Source organism: Bison bison, unplaced genomic scaffold, assembly GCF_000754665.1.
Source record: "Bison bison bison isolate TAMUID 2011002044 unplaced genomic scaffold, Bison_UMD1.0 scf7180017864519, whole genome shotgun sequence".
Taxonomy (NCBI): domain Eukaryota; kingdom Metazoa; phylum Chordata; class Mammalia; order Artiodactyla; family Bovidae; genus Bison; species Bison bison.
The window spans coordinates 2,384,318-2,402,816 of NW_011495072.1; the positions used below are offsets into that span (position 1 = coordinate 2,384,318).

General features: G+C 37.8%; 1 protein-coding gene across 1 annotated transcript in view; it reads left to right on the forward strand.

The window, feature by feature from the left end:
- Positions 1-18,499, forward strand: part of SPAG17 (sperm associated antigen 17) — a 245,270-nt gene that overhangs the window by 105,708 nt on the left and 121,063 nt on the right. Inside the window, exons 16-18 of the mRNA XM_010830710.1 lie at positions 5,053-5,114; positions 5,675-5,788; positions 15,862-16,016. Coding sequence (XP_010829012.1) covers positions 5,053-5,114; positions 5,675-5,788; positions 15,862-16,016 — 331 coding nt within the window. The remainder of the gene's footprint in view (positions 1-5,052; positions 5,115-5,674; positions 5,789-15,861; positions 16,017-18,499) is intronic.

An 18,499-nucleotide genomic window follows, 5' to 3' on the forward strand; every position in this document is an offset into this window, starting at 1 on the left:
CAAGGCTATGGTTTTTCCGGTGGTCATGTATGGATGTGAGAGTTGGACTGTGAAGAAGGCTGAGCACTGAAGAATTGATGCTTTTGAACTGTGGTGTTGGAGAAGACTCTAGACAGCCCTTGGACTGCAAGGAGATCCAACCAGTCCATTTTAAAGGAGATCAGTCCTGGGTTTTCTTTGGAAGGAATGATGCTAAAGCTGAAACTCCAGTATTTTGTCCACCTCATTCGAAGAGTTGACTCATTGGAAAAGACTCTGATGCTGGGAGGGATTGGGGGCAGGAGGAAAAGGGGATAACAGAGGATGAGATGGCTGGATGGCATCACCAACTCAATGGACGTGAGTTTGAGTGAACTCCAGGAGTTAGTGATGGACAGGGAGGCCTGGCGTGCTGCGATTCATGGGGTTGCAAAGAGTCGGACACGACTAAACGACTGAACTGAACTGAAAAATGAAATGAGTAAATTACTAGAAAAGTATTCACTCAAGAAGAAATATAAAACCTGAGTATCTTATAATTATTTAAATAAATTAAGTCAATTTAAAAACTCCCAAAGAAGACATGCCAAATTCAAATAATCTCATTGACTAGTGATATTAAACACTCAAAAAATAATAGTTCTAAACACTCAAAATATAGTTCCAATCTTAGCAAAAATTAATTCCAGGAAATATAGAAGGATTATTCTCTTCTCATTTTATGAAACTAGCATCAGCCTTATAATAAAACTGTCAAGGGTAGTACAACAACAACAACAAAAATTAAAACTCAGTTATTCGTGAACATATATGCCAAAATCCTGAATAAAACATAAGCAAACTGATCTAGCAATATACAAAATCATAATAGTCAGGACAAGTTTTTGTAAGAAGGAAACACATACATTGTAAAATCAATATAATTTATCAGTCAACACACTAAGAAAAATGTAATCTCAGTGGATGGAGAAAAAATATAGCAATTTATGAAAAACAAACTAGCAATAGAGAGAAAACTTCTCTACCTTATAAAGTGTATTTTAAAACTTACTATAAGAAACGTTATCTATCAAGATGAAAAGTTGAAAGGTTTCCCTTGATCAAAAGGTTATCCACTGTAAACTCTCCTATTTAGGATCACTTTGGAGATGCTAGCCAACTCAGTAAGGTAAGAAAAAGAGATAAAGCTATAAATGTTGAAAAGAAGCAAAACTGTTATTATTTGTAAATTGTGTGTAAAAAAAAACCCAGAACAATCCAAAAAAAAAGTCAGAAATTATATGAAGGTTTAATAAAGAAATGTGATTGTGAAATTACATGAGTAAGTTGTCTGAAGTGCTGGGACTTTTCTTTATCATTATTCATTATAGCAAGCATTTAAGTTCTTTGTACTTTTCTGTATTATTTCAAAATTCTAAAAAAATGGTCACTGCTATAAAAGAATAGATGTTAAGTGAGTATGAGCATAGCCTAATCCTGAAGATGAGGAAACAACGACTCAGAGGGGTTAAGTAACTTGTTCAACCACATATGAGCAGGAAGTCAGGATTCCAAAGAGGGATCCAAAGCAGTGCTTCCTCCACTGTGTCTTGTGGCTCCCTCAGTTCTAAGAAATGCCTTGGGATGCATCTGATGGTTTAACCATATTCATATTCTCTTCTTCATCGTTATACATACCCAATTTTGTTGCCTTTGGGACTTCCTAGGGCTGGTTGCTTACCTTCAGGGCAGGTGCCTTACCTTTAGGGTTGGTTCTCTATCTCCCTGTTCTATATACCCTTACCTATTAGCCTAACTCGCAAAAAATTAACTTGAGATATTATGGCATTAGTGAGTCCTATTGGAATATAAATGTATGACAAAGAAGTCATTTTGAGTTAATATAGAGCCAGAATAAGCCAGGAGAGAGATAAGGCCTGAGGGGTTTTTTGTTTGTTTGTTTTATTTTGCCTTTTTTTTTTTTTTTTAAAGAGCAGTTGGTACATAGCTTTCCTTAGGCAACTTTTGCCACCTGGTGGTCAAACCACATAAATTTGTGTTCTGAGTCCTGGTGCAAAGTAAATGTTTATAGCAATTCCCTAAATCATCATGGCTAAAAATGCTGTAATGGATGGTGTATCCTAGTGGCCAAGCAATCTTGAGAGCTGAACCCATGGCCTGTGAGGGATTCTACCTGATGTAGGCTGGCCTATGTCAAGGAATTGTTACATTTGGATGGAGATGGGTAGATGAACCTTGGTGCCTCACTGAGGCTATTAACATGTAAGGGAAATTTTTGTTGTTGCTAATCTTTTGTTTGTCTTTGCATTTTTCCCCTAACTGAGTCACATTTCTGAAGCAGCCACTTTAAATCTCTAAACAAAGCAGAAATTGTTCATGTATTTCCTGCACAACCATCTTAGCATCAAATACATAGAAAAGCCTGTTCCTGGACTTGAAGGGCTAAATACTTGTGCTTTTCTCAACCAAACAGTAGATTTCCATCTGAGACTGGTTTTGAACTTGACGGGGCCTATTGGATATTTATGAAAAACCTGAGAGTTGATAACCATGAGGCTATAGGTTTAGATGTGCCCTTTATGCTTGTTGAGTGTTTTTTTAATAAAGTAACTGCTTTGCAGAGGGATCTTGTTATCTCTAAAGTAAAACAGATTAGGAAAGCTGTTTTTCAAAGAGATGAGAATGCATCCATTTCCAGATGTGTCAAAAACTACTGAATCACACTGTCAAAGGATTACGTGGTTGAAGGAAGAAATCAGGAAGAAAGAAAAAGAATGACTTTTACTCTACTATTAAATAGAGTTCAGATTAGTCTTAGAATGTTCTTCCCTTTGACAAAATATCTGATGCACAGTTTTTTAAAACATATTTTCTAAACTGGAGACTTTTTTTTCTATTGGATCCTTAGACACAGGAGGGAATATCAAGTCTCCCGGAAATCTGGCAGCCCATAGAATAGAATAATTTTTATTCCACAGATTGCATATCAATTGCTTCAAGGACACATGGGACATAATGGTCTATTTAGAGTTATAGTTGGCCTGAGTTTTCTCTTGAGTGTCTGTGTTATATAAATATTAAACTGAATTGAATTTATAGTTTTCTTATAAATCCAAATGGAACATTCATGCTGTCACCCTCACCAGCCCAAGGTGAGATGGAACTAGTAGCAAAAATATAAGTAGCTATGCTCCTAAAGACAAGTAAAACATTTGGCCTATCTTGCTTAGATGTAATTAGCTAGTCCCTCTAGAAGCCCAGATTTGGTTCTCTTTGCCACACAATGAAAATTTAGATCTTGTGAAAGTGAAAGTTGCCCAGTCGTGTCTGACTCTTCGCAAATCCATGGACTGTCCATGGAATTCTCCAGGCCAGAATACTGGAGTGGGTCGCCTTTCCCTTCTCCAGGGGATCTTCCCAACCCAGGGATCTAACCCAGGTCTCCCACATTGCAGGCAGATTCTTTACCAGCTGAGCTTATGCTTACCCCACAAATAAGCTTTTGTTGTAGGATTTCTTCCACATTTCTGCACTCTCTATTTGGCTCAATATTTATTTCCAGTTTTAATACATGATGTAGATTTCTCTCATTCAATCAAAAAAATATATATATGTATTTACCGATTTCCTACCATGTGTTGCGTGCAAAGAGTAAGGTTAGGGAAAATAGAAGTTCTTATTCTCCAGGAATTCACATTTGAGATGGAGAGACAGACAAATATTATTAGGCATGGATAAATGCCATGATCAAAAATCAAGCAGGATAAGAAGCAGAAGACTCTTGAGGAGGTGACAGTTGAACAGCAATATGAATGAAGGGTTTGAAACAGATGACTCTCTAAAAGCAAAGCATGCTAGACAGAGAGAAAATCAAGTTCAAAAACTTCAAGATACAACAAGCAAGCCAGTGAGTCTGGAGTGGAATGAGCCAGGGAGAGTAGAAGGAGGTGTGGCTGGAGAGTCAAGCTGGAGCCATTTTTATATGACTTCCTCGGGATTAATCTGCTATTATTCAGAGGGTGATAAAAAGTCAGACTGGCTGTCTTTGAGCAGTAAGACAGATATGTTACAAGATTTAATGTGCCGACCCCCCTCAACTTTATTACTTTGATCAGATTTGGAATATGCTATGTCCTTGATTTCTTTCTTTCTTAGAGATTCACAGTCACAAGAGCATATTACAAATTCTGAAACTTTCACAGTAAAGTGTCTATTTATCCATGTGAAACTCATATACCATGGAATTCCTCTACATAACACATTTGTTAACTTTAAGATTTACTGAAACAGGATGATTCAGAAATCAACACCATCAGTCTGTTTCTTCCCTCTCCATTTATGGCTGTGTGCTTAGTACTCAAGGAGGTTATCACAGTCCCAGTTATCATATAAGTACACTCTTTGGTCACAGCGAGAGCTAGTGTGTCCATGATAAGGGGCCCCGTGGAACCCAGCTCCCTATTCATTTTATTCATTTAACTAACTTTTAAAAATTCTGTAAATCTGAAGATGCCCATTAAATGGGTTTTAAATTAATACATTGTTAATGAATGGGGGAAGAGCTTAACAGGATAGAGTGTGGTATTGCTTCTTCTAGTAGGAGGTGCTTTTGTCAGGGGGTTCTTCTTTCCATACATCCCTGCCCCTGTCCTAGTCTGTCACTCACAAGACACAAGTTTGAACAGGCTTTGTGATAGTACCAGCATCATAACAGACAACTGTGTGGGGAGCAGCTGACATAGTTTAATCAGTAAATATTTGCAGCTTGTAAGATGAAAGTACATTGTCAGAAGCGAGCCATACAGTCTGAAGGCAGAATATCTAATATATGATTTAGGAATGTATTATATAGGGAGCTGGGTTCTTTTCAAAGGACTTAGTATAACTTTTCTAGGTAGACACTAATTTAGAATTATTGACAAAAACACCTTTTTTGGAGGCATGAAACATGCCTTTCAGGAATTACCTCTTCAGCACAGAAACATAGATCACATGGCAACAAAAAGGCACAGCATTGACCAAAGAGAGAACAAAGCCCAAACACAACTGGATGTTGATGTCTTTGATTTACAGAGCAGACCATGAACAATGAGATCAAAGATGAAGCGGTCACAAATGCTGATCTTCTTGAAAAGGTAGGGAATTATTGCCCTGAAAGTGTAGATGCCAGTAAGATCTGAGAAAACCGTAACTAAAAAAAGAAACTTAGCAGGAAGGGGCTGGTACTAGAGGAGAAGGGTTTATTCAGACACCCCGCCTCCCCAGCTCAGTTCCAACTGGAGAGAAAGGAGTTAATTTCACCAGCCGCTCAAGCAAAACTTCCAGGCTCCATGCTTCTCTCTAGACAGTGTGGCTTGGCAACGTCACGAACACCTGCTGACCATACAGCTATGTAGAACTAATGCTGTCTTGAAGTGAGTTCAGAAAACCTGCCTATAATTGCTAACAGGACTCAGAAGAGTATAACCTAACAATAAAAATATTTAGATTATGTTGCCCATAAAAAAAAAAAGTCAAAGGCATACTTTTTCTGGCAGCAGTTCTCTTAAAATGTTGCCATATGGATTTATACATATGCAGATTTCCCCCAATTAGATGGAGTGCATGCTGGTTAGTTGATGGAGTCCAAGAGGGCTTCATTTGGACTTAAACAAATTAAAGCTGAAATTGTATTCCTCTGATTTTTTTTTTTAAGAAACCAAAGAAGATGACTGTAGAAGCCGAGTTAGAGGACATAAAGAAAACCCAGCAACGCAATCTAATGGACTGGAGTTTTACTGAACATTTTAAACCAAAAGTTCTGCTTCAGGTATTAATGGGCTATGAGTCTCATCAGATTGGTCTGGGGAGGCTCAGTGTGATTTAGAACAGTTCACTTCTAGGTCACTCTCAGATCTATTTCAGATCAATATTCCCATTTACTTCAGCTATAAAGTGAGTTTATTCCCAGACTGTGTGCTATGCATGCCCAAAATAGTTTAAAATATACTTTCTTAAAGGATGTTTTTTTAATGAAGTCTCTTAAGAAAAGAAAGAAGATATGTGCATGACTGTTGCACATGTTTAAAAAAAAAACATAGTAATAAAAGTAAGATGTTATTGGGAAGCAACCTTATATTTCCCCATATTGCCTGTTAGCTCTCTTCAGTTTTCACATTTCTAAATATTTTCGGATGCAATTAACAATTCAATGTAAACTGTGATGGCTAACATTTATTGAGCACTTACCATATGCTGCTGCTGCTAGTCAATGTATTACTAGGTTATTTAATCTCTTCAGTAATCTTATGAAGTAGAAACTATTTAAATAGTAGAAAACTGAGGCACCTTAACCACTAGTAACTTTTGTCCAAGGTCACACTGGAAAGGGTCTCACTGGTTGATGAGTGAGAGAAGCAAGATCCAAACAAACCCAAGAAATCAGACCCAGAACTTGTGCTCTTAACCACTACGCAAAATAATGAGTAATACTAAGGCAAGCTCTTTTTGTCAATTTTACATTTTACGCAAAAACTTTTACTCTTTTTTCTTTTATCCTTTTAATTTAAATTTAATTTAATTTAATTTAAAATTTAAATTAAAATTTTACATCCACTTATTTTTTAAAGCCAAAACATTGTGTAAAGAGTCTTGTGAAAAATACCAGGTCCCTCCCATGCCCATGGAGCTTTCCAGGTGGTTCAGTGGTAATGAATTTGCCTGCCAATGCAGGAGCCAAATCCCTGGGTCAGGAAGATCCCCTGGAGGAAAGAAATGATAACCTACTCTAGTATTCTTGCCTGGAGAATTCCATGGACAGAGAAGCCTGGCAGGTTAGTCAGTGGGGTCACAAAGAGTCAGACATGACTGAGCATGCACACTCCCATGCCATGACACAATTCCAAGAGGTAAAAATCTTCAACGTATTTACCTGTTTCTTTTGCTACTTAACTCAGTTATCTCTAAATAACAAGATATTTAGTTACCATCATCAACTGACTCCCTCTTGAAAAAACAGCTTGCCCAACCCCATATAACACACACTGAGACATACACATATACTCACTCATTACTCCTATACATACATATACACACTCATAAACTCAAACCTTGTCATTCTCTGAAACTTTTAGCCATATCATAATTTTTATTAGATTTCAAGATTTATCGTATTTCAATTATATAAGTGCTATTCACAGCTGAAACAGTATGAAAAAGCAAAAAGATAGGACACTGAAAGATGGATTCCCCAGGTCGGTAGGTGCCCAATATGCTACTGGTGATCAGTGGAGAAATAACTCCAGAAAGAATGAAGGGATGGAGCCAAAGCAAAAACAACACCCAGTTGTGGATGTGACTGCTGATGGAAGCAAGGTCCGATGCTGTAAAGAGCAATATTGCATAGGAACCTGGAATGTCAGATCCATGAATCCAGGCAAATTGGAAGTGGTCAAATAGGAGATGGCAAGAGTGAACATCGACATTTTAGGAATCAGCGAACCAATATGGACTGGAATGGGTGAATTTAACTCAGCTGACCCTTCTATCTACTACTGTGGGCAAGAATCCCTTAGAAGGAATGGGGTAGTCATCATAGTCAACAAAAGAGTCCAAAATGCAGTACTTGGATGCAATCTCAAAAACAACAGAATGATCTCTGTTCATTTCCAAAGCAAACCATTCAATATCACAGTAATCCAACTCTATGCCCTGACCAATAATGCTGAAGAAGCTGAAGTTGAATGGTTCTATGAAGTTCTACAAGACCTTCTTGAACTAACACCCAATAAAAGATGTTTTCATTATAAGGGACTGGAATGCAAAAGTAGAAAGTCAAGAAACATCTGGAATAACAGGTAAATTTGGCCTTGGAATACAGAATGAAGCAGGGCAAAGGCTAATAGAGTTTTGCCAAGAGAACGCACTGGTCACAGGAAACACCCTCTTCCAACAACACAAGAGAAGACTCTACACATGGACATCACCAGATGGTCAACACCAAAATCAGATTGATTATATTCTTTGCAACCAAAGATGGAGAAGCTCTATCAGTTAGCAAAAACAAGACTGGGAGCTGACTGTGGCTCAGATCATGAACTCCTTATTGCCAAAGTCAGACTTAAATTGAGGCAAATAGGGAAAACCACTAGACCATTCAGTTATGACCTAAATCAAATCCCTTACAATTATACAGTGGAAGTGACAACTAGATTCAAGGCATTAAATCTGATACACAGAGTGCCTGAAGAACTATGGATGGAGGTTAGTGACATTGTACAGGAGGCTGTGATCAAGGCCATCCCTGAGAAAAAGAAATGCAAAGGAGGAAAGGAAAGATATACCCATTTGAATGCAGAGTTCCAAAGAATAGCAAGGAGAGATAAGAAAGCCTTCCTTAGTGATCAGTGCAAAGAAATAGAGGAAAATAACAGAATGGGAAAGACTAGAGATCTCTTCAAGAAAATTAGAGATACCAAGGTAGCATTTCATTCAAAGATGGGCACAATAAAGGACAGAAATGGTATGGACCTAACAGAAGCAGAAGATATTAAGAAGAGGTGGCAAGAATACACAGAAGAACTATACAAAAAGATCTTCATTACCCAGATAATCACGATGGTGTGATCACTCATCTAGAGCCAGACATCCTAGAATGCAAAGGAAGTCAAGTGAGCCTTAGGAAGCATCACTATGAACAAAGCTAGTGGAGGTGATGGAATTCCAGTTGAGCTATTTCAAATCCTAGAAGATGATGTTGTGAAAGTGCCTCACTCAATTTGTCAGCATATTTGGAAAACTCACCAGTGGCCACAGGATTGGACAAGGTCGGTTTTCATTCCAATCCCAAAGGAAGGCTGTGCCAAAGAATGCTCAAACTACTGCACAATTACACTCATCTCACACGCTAGCAAAATGATCCTCAAAATTCTCCAAGCCAGGCTTCATCAGTACATGAACCATGAACTTCCAGATGTTCAAGCTGGATTTAGAAAAGGCAGAGGAACCATAGATCTAATTGCCAACATGCAATGGATCACAGAAAAAGTGACACAGTTCCAGAAAAACACCTACTTCTGCTTTATTGACTATGCCAAACCTTTGACTGTGTGATCACAACAAGCTGTGGAAAATTCTTAAAAGAGATGGGAATACCAGACCACCTGACCTGCCTCCTGAGAAATCTGTATGCAGGTCAAGAAGCAACAGTTAGAACAGAATATGAACAACAGACTGGTTCCAAATAGGGAAAGGAGTACATCAAGGCTGAATATTGTCACGCTGTTTATTTAACTTATATGCAGAATACATCATGCAAAATGCCAGGCTGTAGGAAGCACAAGCTGGAATCAAGACTGCCAGGGGAAATATCAATAACCTCATATATGTAGATGACACCACACTTATGGCAGAAAGCACAGAAGAACTAAAGAACCATTTGATGAAAGTGGAAGAAAAGAATGAAAAAGTTGGCTTAAAACTCAACATTCAGAAAACTAAGATTATGGCATCTGGTCCCATCACTTCATGGCAAATAGATGGGGAAACAATTGAAACAGTGAGAGACTTTATCTTTTTGGGCTCCAAAATCACTGCAGATGGTGACTGCAGCCATAAAATTAAAAGCCACTTGCTCCTTGGAAGAAAAGTTTTGACCAACCTAGACAGCATATTAAAAAGCAAAAGCATTACTTCGCCAACGAAGGTCCAGCTATGGTTTTTCCAGTAGTCATGTATGGATGTGGGAGTTGAACTATAAAGAAAGCTGAGCACCAAAGAATTGATGCTTTTGAACTGTGGTGTTGGAGAAGACTCTTGAGAGTCCCTTGGTCTGCAAGGAGATCCAACCAGTCAATCCTAAAGGAAATCAGTCCTGAATATTCATTGGAAGGACTGATGCTGAAGCTGAAACTCCATTACTTTGGCCATCTGATGCGAAGAACTGACTCACTGGAAAAGACCCTGATGCTGGGAAAGATTGAAGGCAGGATGAGAAGGGGACAACAGAGGATGAGATGGTTGGATGGCATCACTGACTCAATGGACGTGAGTTTGAGTAGGCTCTGGGAGTTGGTGACGGACAGGAAAGCCTGGTGTGCTGCCGTCCACGGGGTCACAGAGAGTCAGACATGACTGAGTGACTGAACTGAACTGATTCATAGCTGCACTGTGTAATATCCTGGATACATTTCCTTTTTATTTGTTTAGTTTGATAAACATTTGTCATTACTCTCCCCCAAATTCTCTACTTAAGAGTAAATCTCTGCTCAGTACATTCAAACCTAACAGATATTCCATCAGTTGTGTTTTGTAAGCAATATCTTTCCTGTGTGTTCTGAACCTCTGCTTGCCCTCTACTTGTTTTCTGGGTTCACAGGGTCACAGGTGAGCAGGAATTTTGCCCAAGGATGGACCAGAAACTGAGTCACACCCATAACTGACTTAGAAGATATTCAGATAACATTTGAGCCTTAGAGTTGATGCTGGAAAGGGTTGAAACTTTGAAGGATGTTGGGTGGGTGAATGTATTTTATACATGGGAAAGATATGAATTTGAGAGGCTACAAGATAAACTGTAGGCTTCTCTGGTAGCTCAGCTGGTAAAGAATCCGCAATGCAGGAGACCTGGGTTTGATTCCAAGGTTGGGAAGATCCCCTGGAGAAGGAAAGGGCAACCCACTCCATTATTCTGGTCTGGAAAATTCCATGGACTGTATAGTCCCTAGCGTCGCAAAGAGTCAGACTGACTGAGCAACTTTCACTTTCAGTCTGAACTGTTTTATGTTGAACAGTGTCCCTCAAAAGATTTTTTAGAATCCTTACACCTAGTACCTGAAAGTGGATTATTTGGAATTAGGGTGTCTAAATGATGTAATCAAGTTAAGATGAGGTCATTATAGTAGGCTCCAACCAAATGTGATTTATGTCCTTGTAAGAAGAAGAAAATACCAACTAAAGACACACAGGGAGAATATTTTGTAACCAGAGAGGTGGAGATTAGAATGATGCAGATCCAAGCTAAAATTCACCAAGGATGGATGACCACTGTCAGAAGCTACTATACAAAGCAGCAAAGGAAATCCTACCAGTTCTCAGAGAGAGCACTCTACACAGCGACGGTCCTGCCATCCCCCTTGCGGCCATCCTGGCCGTATCCTTTGCCTCTATTTCCAGTTAGAGACTGTCTTCTGCATCCCATGTTGCCCTCTCTCTTGGGTTACTCTCTGTTTGTAGGGGACTGTCTTTTCAAGTTGCCTCCTGAGTTAACATAAATGGCAGGGAAATTTTTGAGGTGATGGATGTTTGAAAATACCTTAATTCTATACTTTTAACTGCCAGTTTGGCTTTATATAAGATGCTAAGTTAAAAAGTATTTTCCTTCAACATTTTGAAGCCATTCCTCAATAGTCTTCTAGCTTTCCAGATTGTCCTTGAGAAAGAAAAAAACACTGAAATTCTGATTCCTGGTCAGTCGAGTCTGTGTTTTTTCTTCTCTCTGTAAGGTCTTTAAGATTTTCTTTTTGTTCCAGTGTTCTGGATTTCCTGTTGATATTCCTTGATGTGTGGTTCTATTCCTAATACTGCACTGGGGAGCCCAGTATAATCCAGAAACTCTGAGCTTTACATTCTGGGAAATATTATACAATCCTCACTCTAATAATCCCCTCCCCTCCCTTTTCTTTAGTCTTTCTTCCTGAAACTCCTGTTGTTCTGGTATTGGACTCCTAGACTGAACTTCCAATTTCCTTATCCTTTCCTTCCAAGTTTTCAACAGCTTTTCTTCTTATTCTGGAAATATGTCTCTGCTTTCATTGAATTTTTCTATCGAGTCTTCTGTATCTGTTGTTATAATATTAATATCATAAGGTTATATTTATAGTTACAAATTACATTTATACAACATACTCTTCACATTCCCTGGTACCGTATCTTCCCTTATCTCTATGAGGATATACTAAAGTCCTTTGAAGTCTTCTCTCTGAAAACTCCTTTCCCCAGGTTTTAACTATTTTTTTGTGGGGGAGGTGTCTTCATTTTTCACATTGAAGAATAGCATCTAGTGATATTTGCCTCTTTGTTTATATTCATAATGAGACACTAAAAAAATATGATAGGAAGTGCTACATAAAGTCAAAGTGGGGGAAAGCTGTCAATACCCTGACCTTGTTGTTGGGTGATTTGGCTGCGGGGAGGTGGGGGGTCTTGAAAGACCCGTGAATGTTGATGTATTAATTCTATACTCTTGAGCCATTTAGAGTCTCTAGGGAAAAAAGTCTGATCTCTTCTCTTCCGAGACATAACTTGTCAGGGTTTTAGGAGCTGAATGATGGAGGAAAGGAATTTCAGATTTCTTACCACCCAGTGTCTAGATCTGCACTGTCCAATGTGGTAGCCACTAGTCACATGTAGCTTCTGAGTACTTAGCAATTTTTATATTGATTACATATTGAAATGATAATATAGTTTGACATATTAGGTTAAATAAAATGTATAGTTTGATTTTACCTTAACCTTTAAAATATGACTACTATAAATTTTAAAATTATGCACATGGCTCACATTTGTGGCTTCCCTTATATTTCTATTAGACCATGCCAATTCAAGTTTTACATAATTCTCTTTTTTCTGTGGTATAGCTCTCCCTCAGTGGTGCCCAGGGTCCCTCCTCTTAAAAACCCACAGGGTCAGCTTCTATAGTAATAACCCTGCTTTCTTCTGCTGATGAGAGAGATGGGCAGTACCCTGGCTGCTCAGAATGGTTGAGGCTTCTTAAAAGACATTAATCTTCCTATTTTCATTGCCCCTTTCATTCCACTTTCAGAGGTACCTAACTCTGCCATTTCCAGAGCCTTTCTGTGTTTCTGCTCATAATGTTCCTTCTGGTCTCTCTTAAGACTAATCTTGGAATTTGATTTTCCATGTTCTGCTAAATCAGTTACCATTTATTCTCCTGCTTTCTAGCCTCCACGATGTTTCTTTTGTCTCATCTCCCTTGGGCTTCAACTTTGTGATATTAAAACTCGAATTTGACTATTCCTTTAGTGAGGGGTTAGGAAGTGCATGTGTTTAATCTTTCATTTTTTAACTGGAAGTTCATTTCAGATTTTACTTTGTTTTAGCCTCTCCTCCTCACTTCATAGAAGCTTAACTTTTATTTCTTTTAAAAAATATATGTATTTATTTATTTATTTGGCTGCTCCAGGTCTTGGTTGCGGCATGTGAACTCTCAGTTGCAGCAGGTGGAATCTAATTCCGTGACTAGGGATCGAACCCAGGCCCCCTGCATTGGGATGGAGTCTTAGCCACTGAACCACCAGGGAAGTCCTGAGGCTTCACTTTTCAAGGTCACATATAATTGTCCTGCCAAACCTAATGAACATTTCTTTGTATATCTTCCTTGACCTTTTCCTCACAAAGCTGATCACTTCCCCACAAAACACTGTTCACTCCCAGTTTCCAAAGCACCATACCGAATTTCTCCTCAGTGTGCCATCTGGAATTTTGTTGAGTACTTCTCCTCTACCTACCATTTAAATATTGAAGTGCCTCAAGCCTCAGTCTCGAATTGTCTTCTCTCTTCTGTAAACATTCTTTTAATGATTTCATCTACTACATATGTCTAATCCTGATGACTCATAAAAGTTTATCTTCCAAATTATCTCCATCTTGAGTTCCACATTAGTGAATTTCTGATAGACATCTTAAATATTTCGTGTCCCACATGAAGCAAATAATTTTCCCACCTAAGCATGCTTCTCCCCTCATCCATCTCAGAAAACGTCAGTGTCAAGCCAAAAGGCTGAGAGTCATTCCTTACTTCAGCTTTTCCTTTGTCTCACACATCTGGTCCATCATCGAGTTTTGAGGGTACACCTCAAAATACCTCTTGAGGCTCTTCACCATCTCCACTGCTGCTACTTTAATCCAAGTTCCATCCTCCCCATCTACTGTAATATCATCAGCCTATTTCACTCTCTCTCCACTCTAATCCCTTCTCTCCGTATCAGGTGTTCCATCAATTGCTTCTTAAACACACATCTCTGAACTCCAGAATCCTCTGTAAAAATCGTAATCATATTTTAAAGAAAAGTCTTAGCTATCTTGTTCGTTTTGTTTTTCTATGAATGTGGTAGGTCTCCATTTTTAATGAAAAGCTTAATTAATGAGAAAAATATCAATACATGATAATAGGTAAAAGCCAAGTTTTTTTAATGTATTGAAGTATAGTTGATTTGCAGTGTTGTGGCCAAATTTTTAAAAAGGAAAAGAAATGTATGAAACTTTATCAAATATTGATTGAGAATACCTACACGTTCATCAAAAATAGAAGTTTGGTTGTTTGTTTGTTTTTCTAATTTAAAATCTGAAAGGAATTTGCCCCAAAAAGTAATGGATAGGACCCCCACAGAGCAAAATGTTTTAAATGCAAAAATATTTACCATGTCAGGACTTCCCTGGCAGTCCAGTGGTTAAGACTCCATCCTTCTACTGCAGGGGAGCATGGGTTTGAGCCCTGGTCAGGGAACTAAGATCCCCACAGCTGCACTGTGCAGCCTAGAAAAAGAGAGAAAGAAAACAAATTTACCACATATGTGTTTCTTGTATTGGCTCTCAGGGAGCAGTTGTAAAAATTCAAATGCCGCTTCATAAAGGCATATAGGGGATTAGATTGGGGAGTAAATGTATTATTTTAGTTACACTACCAGTGTGCAATTGACAGCAAAAGTAAAATAGTCCTTTCCTGACATAATATGCAATTCCATGCCTTTAGATCATCCAGACAGTGAAGAACAGAAAGCTGCCTCCACCAAATTGATATGGACAAGAAAAAACAAAACAAAACAAAACCCCGCAACTGTCTAATTTCTTTCCCTATGGACATATTTCTTTATGTTGATTGGCATAAGGAAAAGGCAGCTGCCCACAGGCCCCCTCTGTTTGTGGCTGCAGTTACAGTGCTGAGGATAAAATGTTTTGGAAAGGATCAGGGATAGAAGTTGTGTAGAAACAGTATGTATCAAGAAGACCACTCACAGTATGTCTCTGTACCACACTGTGGTGTAGTGGAGAGCTCTGTGTGGAGTGTGAAATGTGACATTTAGAGTCAAAAGACTGGTATAAGCCCTTGTACCAGAACTTAGGAACTCCATACTCTTAGACAAGTCTCTTATTCTCTCTTGGCCACAAACGATACTGAAAAATGCAGCTTTTAATATTTTGAAATGGGAAAAATAATCATACCAATGTATCTGAGGTTTTTATGATAAAATGAGATGATTTATCTGAAGGCGTGTGTGTGTGTGTGCATGTTAAGTCGCTTCAGTCGTGTCCGACTCTTTGCAACCCTATAGACTGTAGCCCACCAGGCTCCTCTTTTCATGGAATTCTCCAGGTAAAAATACTGGAGTGGATTGCCATACCCTCCTCCAGGTGATCTTCCCAACCCAGGGATCGAACCCAGGTCTCCCATACTGCAGGCAGATTCTTTACCATCAGGAAAGCCCAAGAATACTGGAGAGGATAGCCTATCCCTTTTCCAGGGGATCTTCCTGACCCAGGAATCGAAGCAGGGTCTTCTGCATTGCAGGTGGATTCTTTACCAGCTGAGCTACCAGAGAAGCTTAAAAAGAAGGCATGGAACGTGCTAAATAACTTCTAGACTTTATTATCTCCCAGCATTAATGAAAAACACTTGAGCAAATACCTCTATGCTTGGAGCCTAGGATTTGTTTTTCTTATAAGAGTTACTAAAATGCTCCTGAAAATATCTGCCATCCCTGCTCTCACCTTGACCAGCATCATGGAGATAAGGGAAGAAAAGGGAGGAAGCAGAGAAAGGCCCTAGCAGGAGACCCTTCTCTCGGGGAAAAAAAGACAAAACAATGCATTCATTTTGATTTTCAGGTTCTTCAAGAAGCTAATCAGCAATACAGGTGTATTGATTCGTATTACCATACACAAGACAACTCTTTACTGTTGGTCTTTCATAATCCGATGAATTTACAACGTCTGCGTCATGAATATTGGAAAGTTGGCCTTCACTCTAATGTTGGATTCAGGTAACCAACTTAGATGGTTTAGTTAGTTATCTTAGTTAGCTTGTTACTTGGTTTTTAATTCCTTAGCCTAAGCTGAGTGGTTCAACCCAATAAAAACATTTGTGCAGTACCGTAGATTCAGTGAAGTACCATAGATTCAGTGAAGTTCACCAAATTGAATGCTGTGTGCCAGGCACTGTGATAGGCGTTGAAACTATACACTGAAGAAGGCAGACATCATTCCTGGCCCCATTGAATCTAGTGGGGATATTATTAAATTATACTTGATTCATTTAGACTCCAATATAACAGCCTCTGAATGGTTTAAAGTAGGAACTACAAAACATGGCATTCCATATGCTGGTTTTGGGTAACTCCACTTGATCTAGGGAAGACTCAAACGTAGGGTAACTGAATGACACATGCACTCAGCTTCCCAGCAAACTGAGACCTCTAGGAATCAGTAATTTGTTTTTCCTCCCCAGCTCCTTAATTATTTCATTGCTATCTTAAAAATTTTCTCTCCTTTCTCATTAATGATGAGAACTTTTCATTATTTTTCTGTACTGGTTAACATATATTCAGTATTTGTTATTTATATAGAATTTAGTCCTAAGGGATACAGAGAGGATGAACATGGACCTACAGAAAACTGGAGAAATGGATTGTGTGCATACATATACACAGAATCACACACTTTAAAGTCATAAAATGATTTTTTTAAATTAGGATACACAATAGGTATACCAAGCTAATATAACTGTGCTTTCCTTTGTTCTGTTTTTCATTGCCAGTAATTATGCTTTTCATTTCTTTGTTGACTAGGACTTCAGTACAACTTTGAGAACATTATTGTCTTATTCTAGGTTTTGAATATTCATCTATTAAGTATTTTTTCAGTTTTTTGCCATAGGTAAATGCTCCTTATTAGGTTAGAAAATTTTCTTATGTTGCTAGTTTGCTCTAGGTTCTTAATTATAAATGACTATTAAATAATATCAAATGATTTTCCTGCATCAATTTAGGTGTTCTCTCTTTTCCTTTAATCTGTTAAAGTGTGAAATTTTATTAATAGATATTCTAATGTTTGAACTTACATTCCCATGAAAATCCAATTTGTCCATTATGTTATCTTGCTTATAAATTGCTGCATTTGGCTTGCTAATATATTCTTTAGAATATGTCCAATCTGTATTCATGGGTAAGATTCAGCTATAATTTTTCCCATCTTTAAATGTTCTTTTCTGGCTTGAGATTGAGATTTTTATTAGCCTCATAAATTAATGGGTGGGTATTCTCCCTTTTTAATCTCTATTTTTTTATTTTCTGAAAGAATTTATGTAAGACTAAGATGTATATTCCTTTGGCATTTGGTAAAACTTGAAAATAAGACCATCTGGACCTGGGAAGATGGTTAATTACTGATTTAACCTCTGTCATGATTATTAGACACTTTGGGTTTACTATGTATTTTTGAACTACATTTGATAATATGTATTTCTCTAGGAATTTGACCATTTTACCTGTTTTCAAAATTATTGCATAAAGTGGATTACAATATGCTCTTGCCTTTTTGTGTTACACATATCTGTTTTAATTCCTAATGCTTTTAATCTGTGATTTCTCTGTTTTTCTGAACCAGTCTTGCCAAAGGTTTGCCAATTTTGTTAATTTTTTGTAAAAGCAACTATTGCATTTGATCCTTTCTCCTTTTTATTTTTTAAAAATATGCCCTCATCTTTATTATTTTTTATTTTCTCTCAATTTCTCTGGATTATTCCAGTGTCCTTTAACTTTGCAAATTAGAATTTTATCTCAGGATTTTAAGTTATTTTTGTTGCTTTACAAGTATTTAAGGCAAAAATTTCTTTTTAAATACCACCTTAGCACTACAAAATATCTGACTGATGGAATTTTATTGTTGTTCATTTTTTTGAACACATAATTCTTTTTTATTGAATTATAGCTGATTTACTATTATATTAGTTTCAGGTGTACAACATTGTGATTCAATATTTTTATAGATTATACTCCATTTAAAGTATTATAAATTATTGCCTACGTTTCCCAGTGCTATGCAATGTATCCCTTTAGTTTATTTTATACCTAGTAGTTTGTGCCTCTTTACCCCTATTCTTATCTTGCCTCTTTCCTCTTCTCTCTCCTTACTGGTAACCACTAGTGTGTTCTCTGTGTCTGCGAGTCTGTTTTGGTTTTGTTATATTCATTCATTTGCTTTATTTTTTAAATTCCACATATAGGTGATAACAAACAGTATTTGTCTTTCTCTGTATGATCTATTTGACTAAACTTAGTCGGTCCATCCATGTTGCTGCAAATGGCATAATTCCATTCTCTTTTATAGCTGAATAGGAATTGCCTGGAAAATCCCATGGACGGAGGGCCTGGTGGGCTGCAGTCCATGGGGTTGCGAAGAGTTGGACATGACTGAGCGACTTCACTGAATATTCACTTTTCACTTTCATGCATTGGAGAAGGAAATG